At 38.1% G+C, this 16702-nt stretch overlaps 1 protein-coding gene across 3 annotated transcripts in view; it reads left to right on the forward strand.

Annotated features, from left to right (window-relative positions):
- The window catches only part of KMT2E (lysine methyltransferase 2E (inactive)), a 76439-nt gene that overhangs the window by 15789 nt on the left and 43948 nt on the right, over window positions 1-16702 (forward strand). Inside the window, exons 1-3 of one of the 3 annotated variants that reach the window (XM_054692521.1) lie at window positions 3200-3483; window positions 5360-5467; window positions 7257-7441. In XM_054692521.1, the coding sequence (XP_054548496.1) occupies window positions 7371-7441 (71 nt within the window). In that variant the 5' untranslated portion in view covers window positions 3200-3483; window positions 5360-5467; window positions 7257-7370. Of the gene's footprint in view, window positions 1-3199; window positions 3484-5359; window positions 5468-7256; window positions 7442-16702 lie in introns of those variants that run through there. The other 2 variants (XM_054692522.1, XM_037511322.2) reach the window with 2 other exon arrangements.

A 16702-nucleotide genomic window follows, 5' to 3' on the forward strand; every position in this document is an offset into this window, starting at 1 on the left:
AAATAAGTATCAAGCTTAATTTTGAGAGCAACATCAAATCTCTAGTGAACTGAAAATAAGATAAATTGGGTTGCAAGGTAAGCCAATTTGGAGTTTGAAAAAAACACCAGTTGATTTTGGCAAGTATTTTGTTCTTGCCTATATGGGGCTGATTTGGTGGTCTTTGGGTAAAATTATGAGGGTTGCAGTTGGTTTATTTGAGTAACCTTATCAGAGTCAATCCCATTTTCACAAACATTGTGTTAAAAAAAAGGATTTGAGGGTCCAGGTGACCTATTTTTTAACTGTGACTTTGTACACAGAATTTCATTTGAAGGGAATAGACAGTACATTTGAAGGTTGTAATAAAGAGATTTGGCCATTGACTTTACGTGAAACTACTACTAACATAATCTCTGAATTTGTGTTCTAATAGTGTATCCTTTCTCCTTTACTGACAAGAATGAACTCTGGAATAGATTGGAAATTCATGATATTTACTTCACCTTTACAAGTATAAAAACTGAGAATTGTTCTCATCAAGGACTTTTTCTAAATATTCATTATTTTTTTAAAGATTTTATGTATGCATACAAGAGCTGGGGTACAGAGCAGAGGTGCGGGGTGGGGTGTGTGTATGTGAGAGAGGATTCATCAGAAACAGTGGGGAGCAGAACAGGCTGATTGACTGAAATACACTGCTGAGGGGAGCAGCAGGTAAGACAGGAGAGGTCTGCTATGTCATGTGGGTTAGCTCCCTGGTCAGGGATGGAACTCGTGCTACCATGGCTGTGTATATCTTTATAGTGCTGAGACTTAATCCCTTGTGCCACTAGGAAGGCCCCTTTTTCCTAAATATTTAATTCCCAGAAATTTTACTTGATGATCATAGCTAACACTTAACTGCATGCCTCACGCAATCCTTACAACAATTCAGAAATAGGGCCTCCCTGGTGGTGCAACCAGTTAAGATGCAACCTATGAAGCCGTCCACAGCCACTGCAGCATGAGTTTGATCCCCAGCCAGGGAGGAACTCAGATGGCGCAGCAGACCTCCCCTGTCTTGCCCGCTGCTCCCCTCGGCAGTGTACTTCAGTCAATCTGCCTGTTCTGTTCCCCACTCTGACTCTCTGGTGAGTCCTCTCACCCCCCCCCCCCCCGACACCTCTGGCCTGTACCCCTGCGCTTATATGCATACATAAATAAGTCTTTTAAAAAAAAACAATTCAGAAATACATTCTATGATTATTCCTACTTATTGATGAGGCACTCAGACTTCAAAAGAATAACCATTAGTAAGTGGCAGAGTATGAAAGCTGAAGCACTGCTACTTTGATATTGAATTTGATAGTAACAGTTGGATTTGTACTAAATATTGAACTCTGTAGAGCTAGAAAATATGAATATTTGAATATTTATTGAATATTGAATTATATATATAGGTTTACATTTTTCAAATGTTTCCCAGTATTAACTCAGACAACTGGAAGACACAATTTTTTCCTCAATAGGCGTATTTTATTTCCCATAGAAATATTATAGTGTAAGTTGAATTGGTAAAATTCTTTGTCTGTAGTATTCAAATGATCATTAAAAAGTTCAAGTTATGGCCTTCCAGGTGGCACAGGGCTTAAAGTCAGCACTATCAAGCCACTGCAGCATGGGTTCAATCCCCGGTTAGGGAGCTGACCCACATGACGCAGCAGACCTCTCCTGTCTTGCTGAAGTACACTGCTGAGGGGAGCAGCGGGCAAGATAGGAGAGGTCTGCTGCGCCATGTAGGTTCCTCCCTGGCTGGGGATCAAAGTCATGCTGCAGTGGCTGCGGACGGCTTCATAGGTGCGTCTTAACTGGTTGCACCACCAGGGAGGCCCTATTTCTGAATTGTAAGGATTGTGTGAGGCATGCAGTTAAGTGTTAGCTATAATCATCAAGTAAAATTTCAGCAGTGTATTTCAGTCAATCTACCTGTTCTGCTCTGGCTCTGGTGGAATCCTCTCACCTCCTGCACCTCTGATACCCCAGTTCTTTTATGCATAAATAAAAAAAACTTAAAAAAAAAAAGAAATTCAAGTTAAAATTTAACCAGTTAGATAAGTAGTCCTTACTTTAAAAATGGTTTTCTATAAAGGAATTTAGTATTCTTATGCATTTATTAGAGATCTCATATTTGGAGCATGGTTCCTTTAATTTATGAGTTCCTTTCAATTCACTAGTGAGAGATGCTTTTGTTCCTAAAAATAATAGGGAATTTGAATAGCTTTATCCTGTCAGTATATGCTTTGCACTGGAATATTTTAAACACAAATTTTAGACTTTGAGCCAGTATTTGTCCACTTTTGTAGAGTTTTAATGCATTGTGATGGAATGGATGGAAGCTTTTTAGAATCTGATGTGTTTTTATTATTATCAGGAATAATCTTTTAAAGTACTTGTGAATGTAAGATTTAAGTTATGAGATCATCAAGCTCTAATCTATATCCCTTTATAGTTGAAGCCCAGGCTAGTGAAATGACTTACCTAGAGGTTCATAGTAAGTTAATAGTGGGTCTTGATGGATAAGTATTCTTTTTATTACACTTAGCTGCTATAAGTAAAAAAAAAAAAAAAGAATGAGGACAGTTAATTTCTAATTAATAGGGAAATCTTAGGTATATGATCCCTCACAATTTCCAGTTTCTTTATTTCCATCAGTAAATCTACAACCAAACCACAAATTCACCTACTTGTTCTCTTAGTGATACATGTCCATAATATAAACACTAATTTTAAATATTTACCAAACTGACCTTTTCCTCAAAGAGATTGTTAGACTGGGCACTTGTATTTGTAATTTTAGGGAAAAAATTTCTTCATGTTTTTTATCCTTTCTGTCTTTTGGGTATCATACTAATCTTTTAGTGCTATTTTTTTGTTTTCTGAATTTATTAACATGGTCTTAAACTGACTTCCCATTTTTATGATGGATTGTTTTTTTTTTTTAAATTTTTTTTTAAATTAAGGCATGTTTTATTTATTTATTTGTTTGTTTGTTTGTTTGTTTTATACAAGCACTGGGTACAGTCAGAAGCGCGGGAGGGTGAGAGAATTCACCAGAGCCAGAGCAGGGAGCAGAGCAGGCAGAAGGACCTAAGTACACTGCTGAGGGGAGCAGCGGGCGGCAGGAGAGGTCTGCGCGCCATGTGGGACCCTCCTTCAGTGGCCGGGGAGCTGCCGGGGATCGAACCGGCGCTGCAGAGGCTTCGGGCAGCTTCGCAACCCAGCGCTCAACCGCTGCGTCACCGGGGAGGCCCTAAATTTATCTTTTTAAGAATTAGTTGTTGTCATTGTGTGAGTCTCTTTGATTTTAGGTGTCATGTGAGACGGAAGTACCTATAATTTCATGCTATTTTAAAAACAGCTCAATACTCCCGTGTTCACTTGGTTTCTAGGTCTATTCTGGATAGCAGGTTTTGTGAAGACATTTATTCTTTCTTGGATCTCAGATTTCCCAGACATCTCATGGTATTTCTTTTTATACTATTTCTTTAGTGGTTGCTGTTTATTCTCAATGTATTTTTTTAATGTATTTTCTTTGCCATTTGGATAATCAGTTTTTTTATTCCCTTATGTGAAAGCTTTGTGATGATTGCAAGGGATTCTGTTGAGTTATATTTCCTCTGGTTATACCTATGTGATAAGTTCACATCTTTTCTGCTTACTGTATTGGCTTTCCTTTTCTTTTTTTCTTGTTTTTAAAGTCAGTGATTTGACCCTAATTCATTCATGACTTTACTAAGTTCCAACTGGATTTTTAAACAGCATGAGTTTTCTGACTAAAGAATTTTTTGAATTAATGCATAGTAAAATAATTTGCCATTTTATGACCTCAGTAGATATGACATGTTATTGTTGACTTCTTGTGAGTAAATTGCTGAACTCTTCCCTAATGAATCAAATATGAATTGGGTGGTTCTATTTCAGATGTGACAATGTTTTTTTAATCCTGGGTATGAGCTTCCGTGTTTTTAGAAGATGCATTTCTGGAGAAGGTGTCCCGTAGTTGTTTTTATACCACTTATTGTATAGGTTGACAACTCATTTGGTTAATGAGGCCAGACTTGCATTTTCATCCTCCGGTGCTCTAAGTAATTCACGAATCCTTTGTAGAATGCCCATTATGTTCCAGGCATTGTGCAGGGTTTGAGAGACAGCAGTGATCACACAAATCTATGCCATTGTCTGAAGCAGACTTAAGGAAAGCCCTTCACTACTATTTAAAAACAGCTCAAATGTAGTGTCTTTTTAGGATTCTGATATAAAAATGGGGGCACGCTCAATTCTCAAATCGAGTCCTTTAGCTTGGAAATATTCAGTTACCTAAAAGAATTCATAATGATTTGATTTCTGCTTGTGTATGCCTCTGGTTAAAAATAAAAATGCACAACTAAATATTTAACAACATATACCTAAAGTATATCCTGAATCTAATGTAAAGATGTGCTGAGTTGAATAAAACTTCTACCAACTAGCTGCTACCAACAAGGAAGAGAATTTTTTTTTTTTTAAATAGAGACATGTTTTATTTATTTGTTTGTTTGTTTTGTTTATACATGCACTGGGTAGAGTCAGAAGCGAGGGAGGGTGAGAGAATTCACCCGAGCCAGAGCAGGGAGGAGAGCAGGCAGAAGGACTGAAGCACACTGCTGAGGGGAGCAGCGGGCGGCAGAAGAGGTCTGCGCACCATGTGGGACCCTCCTCCTGTGGCCGGGGAGCAGCCGGGGATCGAACCGGCGCTGCAGAGGCCGCGGGCAGCTTCGCAACCCAGCGCTCAACCACTGCGCCACCGGGGAGGCCCGGAAGAGAATTTTTTTAATTGTGATTATTTGTTGTTAGGTCCAAACCTTCAATATTTAAAGAAATACAACATTTAAAGAAATTCAGATGCTATAAATACAAAAGTATTCTGTAATTATAGCATTTGAATAGAACAAACTTACAGTTTTGTATATTACTTGCATTTTGTCATTTAGATATTTTATGATTTTACAGCTTTGTGTGGGCTAATACATTTACATGAAGTAACCAATGTAGTCACAGGTATAGAAGAGAAGGTGGAGCAACTTTTTCTCATTCTGCTTTCATTGTTTTTAGTTGAGGATCTTAATTTAATTTGGTAGTGCAAACAAGAATATGGCAAGTAGAGAATGATAATTATATTTTCAAAACCTATAAAATTAAATTCTCTGAAATGACAGCTAAAGGGTTTTCCTATCCATACATTTTTGTGATTAAATATGAGCAACTTTTCCTACTTGTGTACCTACCCTTTATTGATTGTGAATTATGTGCAATGTAGTATACAAAATGTTTTACATTCGTTATTTAATTTTCTTCACAGAAATCCTATAAGGATAAAACCCCATTCTATGAACAAGGATCCTTGTCGAGCTCATATATCTTGTGAATGTTAGAGACAGGATTCAGTGCTTATGTTTTTATCTTTCAGGTACAGTTGTTAATACTGTATATATATATATTTTTAAAGATTTTTTTATTTATGCATACAAGAACTGGGGTACAGCCAAAGGTGTGGAGGGTGAAAGGATTCACCAGAGACAGAGTGGAGAACAGAACAGGAAGATTGACTGAAATACATTGCTGAGGGGGCTAGGCGAGGCAGGAGAGGTCTGCTGTGCCATGTGGGTAGCTCCCGGGCCGGGCATTGAACTCGTGCTGCAATGGCTGCAGATACCTTCATAGGTTGCGTCTTAATCCCTTGCATCACCAGGGAGGCCCAGTATTGTATATTTTTATTGTAATTTGTGATTTAGTAGTTTTCCCCTCTTTATCCATAGTTTTAAAATAAGGGCTGGTTTTTGTTTTTTTTTTCCCCAAAGAATATTATTTTATTTTATTTATGCATACAAGAGCTGGGGTACAGGTCAGAGGTGTGGGTGTGTATGTGAGAGGATTCACCAGAGACAGAGTGGTGAACAGAACAGGAGGACTGACTGAAATACACTGCTGAGGGGAGCAGTGGGTGAGACAGGAGAGGTCTGCTGCGCCATGTGGGTCAGCTCCCTGGCTGGTTGGGGATGGAACTTGTGCTGCAGTGGCTGGTGATGGCTTCGTAGTGCTGAGACTTAACCCCTTTTGCCACCAGGGAGACAGACAATAAGGGATGTTCTGGATTATTCCAACCACTATTACCATCTTATTTCCTGTTAGAAATATGAAAATGAAATGTATCACATATGATACATTTGTCTGTATCACATATGAAATAGAAATTAACCTCAGTAGTTATTTTCAAGATGGCTTATATAAATTAAAAATAAAAACGAGCTATACTTTATGGAAACATTGCTTTTCAGTATTTCAGGTATAATATGACAGGGACATTTTTGACTGGTTGTTCTTTTCCTATTCATAGGATTATCTTTATTTTGTTCCTGAAGTGAAGTGTACTATGTTGTTGCTGAAAAGACCTCGAGTAGCTATTTCACAAGCAGTATATATAGCAAGTGTTATATAGTGAATTTCGGTTACAAAAAAATGGTGTTGAAGTGGTTATCTTTTTTGTTATTTTGATATACTTGTTTAGAAAAAACTTCAAGTATCTGTATTAGGGAGGTAATACTAACTAAAAAGTTTGAGAGCCCCCTCCCATATGTGTATTTATATATGGAAAATGGCAACCACTGTAAAATAATAGATTTTATTACAATTGGGATGGCTATCCTTTTATATATTGAGTGAGATTGGTTCATATTCTGGTTTTATCTCCAATACTGCACAACTTTGGTTGTTATTTAACCTTTCTTGTGTTTGTATTTGTCTGTAGTAAAATGGAGATCCCTATCTCAGAGTTGAGAGTTTTAAGTAGGCCATCCCTGTAAATGCTTAGTATGGTAAGAACTCATTATTTGTTAATGTATAATTAGCTTACTCATCAAACCAAGGAGCTGTTGCTATTAGAAATTTCATTTCATTTTTCAAAATGAATAATATTTGTTGGTTCTGCACTAAGCAAAGTGCCTTAGTTATCCTTCTTTTGCCTCCTAAATTCATTCCATAAGGAAGATGATACAGAAGCTTTTTGTTTGTTCACAATCGCATAACTCAATTCCAGAAAAATAAGTGGAATTAGACTCCCTGAGAATTTTCCAGTTCATCTTGATACTTCATAAAGAAGGCTTTTTCCATGTATTTTACTTACTTCTAATTATAATAGTGTGACTGCTAAGGAATATGGAGATGATTTTTAACTTTCTGTTCCCTTTTCTTTTAAACAGGGTTTGTGGATGCACTTAGATGTTTGCAATGAGCACTGTGGCTGGCATGCCCCAGTGTTTTGGATACCAATGCATAGGACTCCATAGTAATCGAATTTACCAGAGGCGAACGTCATGAGCATAGTGATCCCATTGGGGGTTGATACAGCAGAAACGTCATACTTGGAAATGGCTGCAGGCTCAGAGTAAGTATTTAAATTAAAGGTTTTTGAATAGGGAAAGGCAAATATTTTACTCTTGGTTGATTTGTATTTTTATTTTTTCTCATTTTCTCATATAGCCAAAATGCTATATATTTTTTTCTAATTCTTTTCCTGTTTGCTTGTTGTTGACATCAAGAATCAGGATAATAGGTTTGGGTTTTTTTGGGTGATATTTGTCATGTTTGGGAAAAATACTTTGATTTTAAAGTTTTAATTTTAAAAAAAGGTAAAATCCATTTAAACATGGGATTTGTTTTATGTTTTTTAAAAACTGAATTGGAAAAATTCAAGACATTTTTGAGCAAGAGAAAATCTTTCCTGCTGAATGATTATTTTGACAATATTGGCTTTTATGGGATTCTTTTTTTTTTTTTTTTTTTTTTTAAAGATTTATTTATTTATTTATACAAGCACTGGGTACAGTCAGAAGCGTGGGAAGGTGAGAGAATTCACCAGAACCAGAGTAGGGAGCAGAGCAGGCAGAAGGACTGAAGTACACTGCTGAGGGGAGCAGCGGGCGGCAAGAGAGGTCTGTGCGCCTATGGGATTCATTTTTGATAGATTTAAGAAAAAAGATATTTCTTGCCTCTAGACTATTTGCTGTAGGCAAGTGTGTGGGTAGATTTCACTGTATTTTGTTTTTGAATGACCAGTTGCACTAATAGTAAGTTATTGCCATAAAGATTGATTGGAAATTACAAGGGGATCAAGTGAGTGTCGGAAGCTGAAGGACAAAAAGATGCAGATGTTTCTTCTCAAATTTAGTGTATAGCTGTATTATGCTTATTTATTAAAGATTTATTTACTTATGCATACAAGAGCTGGGGTACAGGCCAGAGTTGTGGGGAGAGAGAGGACCCACCAGAGACAGAGTGGGGAGCAGAACAGGCGGATGTACTGAAACAAACACACTGCTGAGGCGAGCAGCGGGCGACAGAAGAGGTCTGCGCCATATGGGTAGCGCCCTGGCTGGGGATCAAACTCATGCTGCAGTAGCTGTGGATAGCTTCATAGTTGCGTCTTAACGCCTTGTGCCACCAGGGAGGCCCCTGTATTATGCTTATTTAATGAAACTTTTATTGACTAGAAAACTCAATTTAATGGAATTTAAGTTTAAGAAAAGGAAATGTATTTATTTTAGGGCTTCTAAAACTGGTATATCAGAAAAAAAATTAAGATTGTTCTCCTTCTGATGACATTTCAGGTGGTCAAGAGTGTTTTTACCACTACTGCTTTTGCCATTGGGAAAGACCCAGAAATGATCTCTAATATTCCTCTAATATACTACCCATTTAACTATGTAATTATTGTAATACAGTTTTTAAAGATTGCTATGTTGTAAAATAATATATTCCCAAACAAGATACTTTTGTGACAGTGAGTTGCCACTTGTTCTGGCCAAGTAGGGACACTGAGGCAAGGGAGGTTCAAGTCTAAAGTAGTATTTTTCCTTAATGTGAAATATATGATGGATGCAAATCCATATCTGATAATAGTTATAGGCATTTATTTGTAATAATCAAAGATTCTTTGCTTCCTTAAAATTATCACCTCAGCAGTCATCTTTTAACCTTTATAGCAGATAATACAAGGTATAACTTATGAAATGTTATTTATACACTAGATAGAAGTTTGTCTATTATACAACATGAGTTACATCTGTGCCTTGTTTGCGTGCTGTACCATACTTATATAAGGCAATTCACAAACAGAATGAAAGCCACATGTAATTATACAGTTAAAAGGAATGACTAGTATGTTGATAGATGACAGTGTAGGGCATAGTTACCTGTCTATTTTCTTTACTAAATACATTTAGAGTATTTATAGAACATATATGATTTTTATAATGTAGCCAAATCTTTTCTGATACAAATACGACCATATCTGTTATGGGAAAATAAACAATTTGTAGGTAATTACAGAATAACTATTTTTAAGAATTTTAAATAAACAATTTGTAGGTAATTACAGAATAACTATTTTTAAGAATTTTAAATAGAAAATGTTTAATTTCTTTTTCTTACCTTTTTTTTTTTTTTAATAGAGGCATGTTTTTTTATTTATTTGTTTGTTTGTTTGTTTTGTTTATACATGCACTGGGTACAGTCAGAAGCGCGGGAGGGTGAGAGAATTCACCAGAGCCAGAGCGGGGAGCAGAGAAGGCAGAAGGACCGAAGTACACCTCTGAGGGGAGCAGCGGGCGGCAGGAGAGGTCTGCGCGCCATGTGGGACCCTCCTCCGGTGGCCGGGGAGCAGCCGGGGATCGAACCGGCGCCGCAGAGGCCAAGGGCAGCTTCGCAACCCAGCGCTCAACCGCTGCGCCACCGGGGAGGCCCTTACCTTTTTTCTTTTTTTAAAGATTTATTTTATTTATACAAGGACTGGGGTACAGGCCAGATGCATGGGAGGGTGAGAGGATTCACCAGAGACAGAGCGGGGAACAGAATAGTCAAACTGACTGAAATGCACTGCTGAGGGGAGCAGCGGGCAAGACAGGAGAGGTCTGCTTCTCCATGTGGGTTGCTCCCTGGATGGCTGGGGATCAAACTCGTGCTGCAGAGGCTGCGGACAGCTTCACAGCACTGCGCTCAATTGCCTGCGCCACCAGGGAGGCCCTTTCCTACCATTTTAAAAAAAGAAAAGCCAAATTACTTTTCCCTCTCAGGGACTGAGAACATGATTGCTGACAATGTATATTTTAAGTATTATTATCATCCAAATATTCCTTCCTACCATTAGAAATCTTTATAAAGAACTTTTATATAGTTACGTATATTTTTGGATGAGGTGAATAAGTTAGTAAATGTGACATGTGTAAGTTAGAGGTGAATTATTTTGGAGGAGGTCTGCTAGCACTAAATCTAGGGTAAATGCTGGATTGTGACTGAGAGTACTAAAAAGAGGTAACTGGGTTCTTTCATTTTGTTCTGCCACTAACCTAGGGAAGTCTTAAATATTCTGTTTAACTGTTGTAGACCGTGGTATCTTCATTTGAAAAAGTAGGTTTGGATGAAAATATTAATGATGAACTTTTGTACCCCAAATTTCTGAGATTCAGTGCGTTTTTATGACCTTAGTTTTGCTACAGTATTTGTTTTAGTTATTTCACTAGAGCCACCTGCTGACAGAATTTATTAATTTGTTGAAGTGTGGGTGCTTTTAGTTTGAATTATAATTGAAGATTCTAAAATGTTTTTGTATAATGAAATGTTTTCAGTAGTTTTTTGTGTGGTTTTTTTTTTTTTGGCTTGTTCATTTTTCACTACTGCTTAACATTTTTATTTACACTTAATCCACTATCAAGAAACTAGTGTTTTCTGTGACTCTTAAAGTAAATGATTTGCTTATACTTAGTTGGAAATGTTTTCATTTAAATTTGGTTTTGTTTTAATTTAAAATCCTGCTTTAAAGTCCTAACCTAGCATTGTTTAGAATTGGTCTTCAGGGGCCTCCCTTGTGGCCCAGGTGGTTGAGCGCAGCACTGTGAGGCTGTCTGCAGCGCTGTGAGGCTGTCTGCAGCCTCTGCAAGTGCCGGTTTGATCCCAGGCCAGTGAGAATCGGCAGACCTCTCCTGTCTTGCCCTGCGCATCTGGCCTATACCCCGGTTTTTGTATGAATAAATAAATCTTTAAAAAAAAACAAAAAACTGGTCCTCAAATGATGCCAAATTTTTCATTTATTTTTATGCCTGGTCATAAACAATTTTTTCTTTTTTTTTTTCACTTGTGATACTGATTATAGAGCTCCCTATATCCATACAATTGTAACACAGTGTATAATACTTTTCAATCAGCCAGCAAAATAGGAATTATTTCCATTTTGCCAAAGAAATATAGCTCAAGGAGATTGACAAATAAGTCTACATAATTAATAAAAAGTGGCGTTGAATTTGAACTCAGAGCGGTTCGGCTCCAGATCCATGCGGCCACATAAGTGAGAAGAGTCAGATTTTGTTAATGATCCATTAAGTGACGTAAAATGCCCTATGTGTTGAGGACAGTTGTCACACCAAGCCTGCTCTCCCAATTTAAAAAATTTCTTGTTTGTTACATATATTTGTAATTTTAATATGAAATCTTTATAAAATAAGCAGATTTTAACAAGAATAAAAGATATGGACAAGTTTTTATTATAAATCTAAAGAAATATTTTGGGACTCATAGAGATCTTTTTCATCCATTACTATAACATTTAAGGAGCTAATTTATCTGTGTGCCATTATTCCTAACCAGTGTGTATTAGTCAGTGTTATAACGTTAAAAGAAAAAATAGAGGTTTTACCTAAAATACTGGTATAAACTGCTCATTAAAATCTAGCTATATTTTGAAGGTGTTTGTAGGGAAGAAATTAAATTTCTAATGAAGGAACTCATGAAAATGCAATTTCTGACAATTCATAACTTACTCAAAAATTCTGACCTGTTTTTCTCTAACTGCCTCTCAATGATTTACATTTATTTTTCTTTTCAGATCTTAAGTTTTTCAATTACTGACTTAAATGTCTCCACTAAGAATATATAATGTGGGCCTCTCCTGGTGGCGCAGTGGTTGAGCAGTGGGCTGCAAAGCTGCCCGTAGCCTCTGCAGCACCAGTTCCATCCCCGGCCACTGGTGAGGGTCCCACATGGCGCGCAGATCTCTCCTGCCGTGGCCGCTAGGTTGAGTATTACCAGAACTCAGCCTTTGGGTCACTCTAATAGTGATACGCGGTACCATTTTGTAACACAAAAGTGTGGTTAAGCTAGTTACCTCATTAAATCGCTAAACCACGTGAATAAATAGCACTCTAGTAATTGTAAAAGAATGGTGGGGAAAATGAAATTTGGTGGTAAAAGAGCTACGCTAACTTAGCAGATACGGGCTTTCGTATTTTCTTTGTTATATTGCCACATGACTTAGAATTGAGTTCAGTTTACAGGTGTGGAAACAGATCTAGAGTGGTTTTTGTAGGCTGTCCCGCAGATACACAGTCTCTTAATGCTCGTTAGGACTGAATCTAGAGTTTGTGACATTTACATCACTCATCTCTGATTTGTAATATTGGAAGTTAGACTGTGATCTTTAAAGTACCTCCTAGGACAGTGCCTGAACGTCACTTTGGAGCAACAGAAAATCTATTTTCTTCACTCTCTTCCATACTAAACACAATTCAGTAACTGATTCTCCCACTGTAAGCCTTTATGGCAACATTGTCTGGGGGTCCAGGAACTGCACTCTATACTCTACCTATGTAGACTTAGTAGGGGCAGTTTTACAATGGCCACTTCTAGGCCAGAACTGAAGTACTTCCAGCCTGACGGAAAGGAAACTATACCCTGATACTCCCTTCAGGCCAGATGCAAACCAACCCTACCACATCTTTGTTTTACCCTTTCTATCTACTAAACATTAGAAATGGCATTTTACCTTCTCAAGGCCCTACCATCAGCTCACCAAGTCAGAGGCAGGATTTTGGAATGGCTAATTTGGACTGAGCTTGACCCTGTCTGTATTATCTGTGCATCTCATTTTTTTCTTTTTTTAAAAGATTTATTTATGTATACAAGAACTGGGGTACAGGCCAGAGGTGTGGGGGGTGAGAGGATTCACCAGAGACAGAGTGGGGAACAGAACAGGCAGATTGAAATACACTGCTGAGGGGAGCAGCAGGCGAGATAAGAGAGGTCTGCTGAGCCATGTGTGTAGCTCCCTGGCCGGCCAGGGGATAGAACTCATGCTGCAGTGGCTGCGGATAACTTCATAAGTTGCGTCTTAACCCCTTGCACCACCAGGGAGGCCCTTTGCGTCTCATTTCTAAAATGCCTTGGACACTATAAAATATAGGCGCATTCAGATGCTTAAATCCTTGGTTTATTCTCTGTTTTATTAATTTTTTTTGGCCTCTTTCATGCAATTTGTCTTTCATACTATCACATTGAAGCTAATAACATAGTTTTGAGCTGCTACACTGTTTCTCAGTAGGGTTTGATACTGTTGACTTTCTGTAACTTTTAGCTTTACTGAAATGATCTTTCTGTGGTTTTGTTTTTTAATTGTAGTAAAAAATATATATCAGAATTTACTATTTTAATCATTAAGTTTACAATAAAGTGACATTTATGTTATTGTGCAACCATCACTGTTTTCTGTTTCCATAATTTTTCATCATCCCAACAGAAACTTTATACTCCATAAACAACTCTTACCCCTTCAAGGCCCCAGTGCCTGATAACTTCTGTTTTACTGTCATTATTTGCCAGTTCTAGATACTCCATGTAAATGGAATCATAAAATTTCTGTCCTTTTGTGTCTGCTGTATTTCACCTTTCAGGTTTCATCCATATTGTAGCATTACTTCATTGTAGCATCCATATTGTAGCAGTACTTCATTCCTTTTTTATAATTGGATAATATTCCATTGTAAAATGTATTTCATTTTGTTTATCCATTCATCTATTAATGGATAGTTGAAGTGTTTCCACTTTTTGACTACTGTGAATAATGCGGCTATGAACATTGGTATACAGATACCTATTTGAGTCCTTGTTTTCAATTCCTTAGGGTATATACTTTGAAGTGGAATAGTGGGTCATAAGGTAATTTTGTGCTTAACATTTTGAGGACCATAAGGTTGTTTTCCCTCTGGTTATCTTTTAATGTATTAATTGTCTTTAAAATATTCCACCTGTTATTTATGTTTTCTAGGAGTCTGCACTTATCTTACTTTGTAAACTTTCCTGAACGTTTCCCCACTTCGAATGTTTTTGCCATTTTTGCCATGTTTGTGCTCATGGCTTCCAAATTATCCTTCATTTCAACCTTATTCTGTCTGATGAGCTCCACCCATATAGTCCTCTGCATCATTAGCCTCAACTTAAATGTCTCATGACTGTAGAATCCTTTTTTACTTCCCAGATTATTTTATAATGTAAAATAGAATTTGTAGCTGGGGTTGGCTAGTGGACAGAGAATAAGTATTTAAGACTTGATAGTATGATTTCTATTACAGCTTACTCAGCTCTATTATATGGAAAGCAGACGATATGTATAGAAGAATGGACATGACTGTGTTCCAGTTAAACTTTATAATCAGGCAGCAGACGGATCCTAGTTTGGTTCAGGAGTCCTACTTTAATGCCTTCTTTTTTTTTTTTTTTTTAAATTTTATTTTATTTTTATTTTGTTTTTTAATTAATAAATTTTATTTTTATATTCCCCATACAATTGCAATCCCCCCATTCTGACCCCAATCCCTCCCCTCCCGCCCCCACCCCCCAAAAGTGTCTCTGGTTCATAGTTTTTGTTGATTTTGATTTTCACTTTCTTATAGTTATTCATTTTCCTGGTCCCTTATTTAAGTTTTCTAGATCCCTGCTATGAGTGAGACCATCCGGTATTTTTCTTTTTCTTTTTGGCTTATTTCACTGAGCATGATCCCTTCCAGCGTCATCCATGTTGCTGCAAATTGCATGTGTTTATCTTTTTTGAATGCTGAGTAATATTCCATGGTATATATGTACCACATCTTCTTGATCCAGTCATCTATTTTTGGGCATTTGGGCTGTTTCCAAAGCTTAGCTATTGTAAACAGTGCTGCTATAAACATAGGGGTGCAGGTGTTCTTTGGAATTGATGTTTCTGTGTTCTTTGGGTAAATACCTAGGAGTGGAATTGCTGGATCCTGTGGAAGCTCTATGTTTAGTAGGTCCAGAAATCTCCACACAGCTCTCCATAGTGGTTGGACCAGTCTGCACTCCCACCAACAGTGCAGAAGAGTTCCTTTTTCTCCACAACCTCGCCAACATTTGTTGTTGCTAGTTTTTTTAATATGTGCCATTCTCACTGGTGTAAGATGGTATCTCATGGTAGTTTTGATTTGCATTTCCCTGATTGCAAGTGATGTTGAACATTTTTTCATATGCCTGTTGGCCATTCGCATTTCCTCTTCAGAGAAGTTTCTTTTTAGTTCCTCTGTCCATTTTTTGACTGGATTATTTTCTTTGTTGTTGTTGAGTCTCATCAGCTCTTTGCAGATTTTTGTGATCAGTCCTTTATCATTAGTGTTGGGTGCAAAAATTTTCTCCCAGTTGGTGGGGTTTCTCTTTGTTTTTGTTATTGTCTCTTTTGCTGTGCAGAAGCTCTTTAATTTGATGTAGTCCCAGCTGTTTATCTTTGCCTTCACTATCACTACTTTGGGTGATGCGTCTGCAAAGATGTCTTTGATATGCAAATCACGTAGTGTTTCGCCTATATTTCCTTCTATGTATTTTATGGTTTCAGGTCTTATGTCTAGTTCTTTAATCCATTTTGAGTTGATTTTTGTATATGGTGTGAGGTAGCGGTCAAGCTTCATTTTTAATGCCTTCTTGTTAAAAAAAAGTGAATCTTTTTTTTTTTTTAAGATTTATTTATTTATTTATAAAGCACTGGGTACAGTCAGAAGCACGGGAGGGTGAGAGAATTCACCAGAGCCAGAGCAGGGAGCAGAACAGGCAAAAGGACCGAAGTACACTGCTGAGGGGAGCAGCGGGCGGCAGGAGAGGTCTGCACGCCATGCGGGATCCTCCTCTGGTGGCTGGGGAGCAGCCGGGGATCGAACCGGCGCCGCTGAGGCTTCGGGCAGCTTCACAACCCAGCGCTCAACCGCTGCGCCACCGGGGAGGCCCAAGAAAGTGAATCTTGAGAAGGTTTTGTTTTTGGTTTTGTTTTTAAAAATTTTATTTATTTAAGATTTGTTTATTTTTATACAAGAGTTAGGGTACAGGCCAGATGGCGCAGGAGGGCGAGAGGACCCACCAGAGACAGAGGGGGGAACAAACAGGCAGACTGACGAAATACACTGCTGAGGGGAGCAGTGAGCGCAACAGGAGAGGTCTCTTATGGCATGGGGCTCTTGCCGGCCGGCCAGGCTCGAACCTGCGCTGCAGAGGCTGCGGACAGCTTCACGGTGCGGCGCTCAACCACCTGCGCCACCAGGGAGGCCCTGTTTTTGTTTTTAAAGATTTTTTTATGCATACAGGAGGTGGGGTGTACGCCAGAAATACAGGGTGGAGGACTGAGGGGAGCTCCCTGGCCAGGATTGGTGACTGAACTATTGCTGCAGTGACTGGCAATAGCGTGATAGTGCTGTGTCTTTAACTCCTGTGCCACCAGGAAGGCCCTTGATAGTGCTGTCTTTTTTTTTTTTTTTTTTTTTAAAGATTGATTTATTTATGCATACAAGAGCTGGGCTACAGGCCAGAGGTGTGGGGGGTGAGAGAA

Source organism: Talpa occidentalis, unplaced genomic scaffold (assembly GCF_014898055.3).
Source record: "Talpa occidentalis isolate TD23 unplaced genomic scaffold, MPIMG_talOcc4v2.1, whole genome shotgun sequence".
NCBI lineage: Eukaryota > Metazoa > Chordata > Mammalia > Eulipotyphla > Talpidae > Talpa > Talpa occidentalis.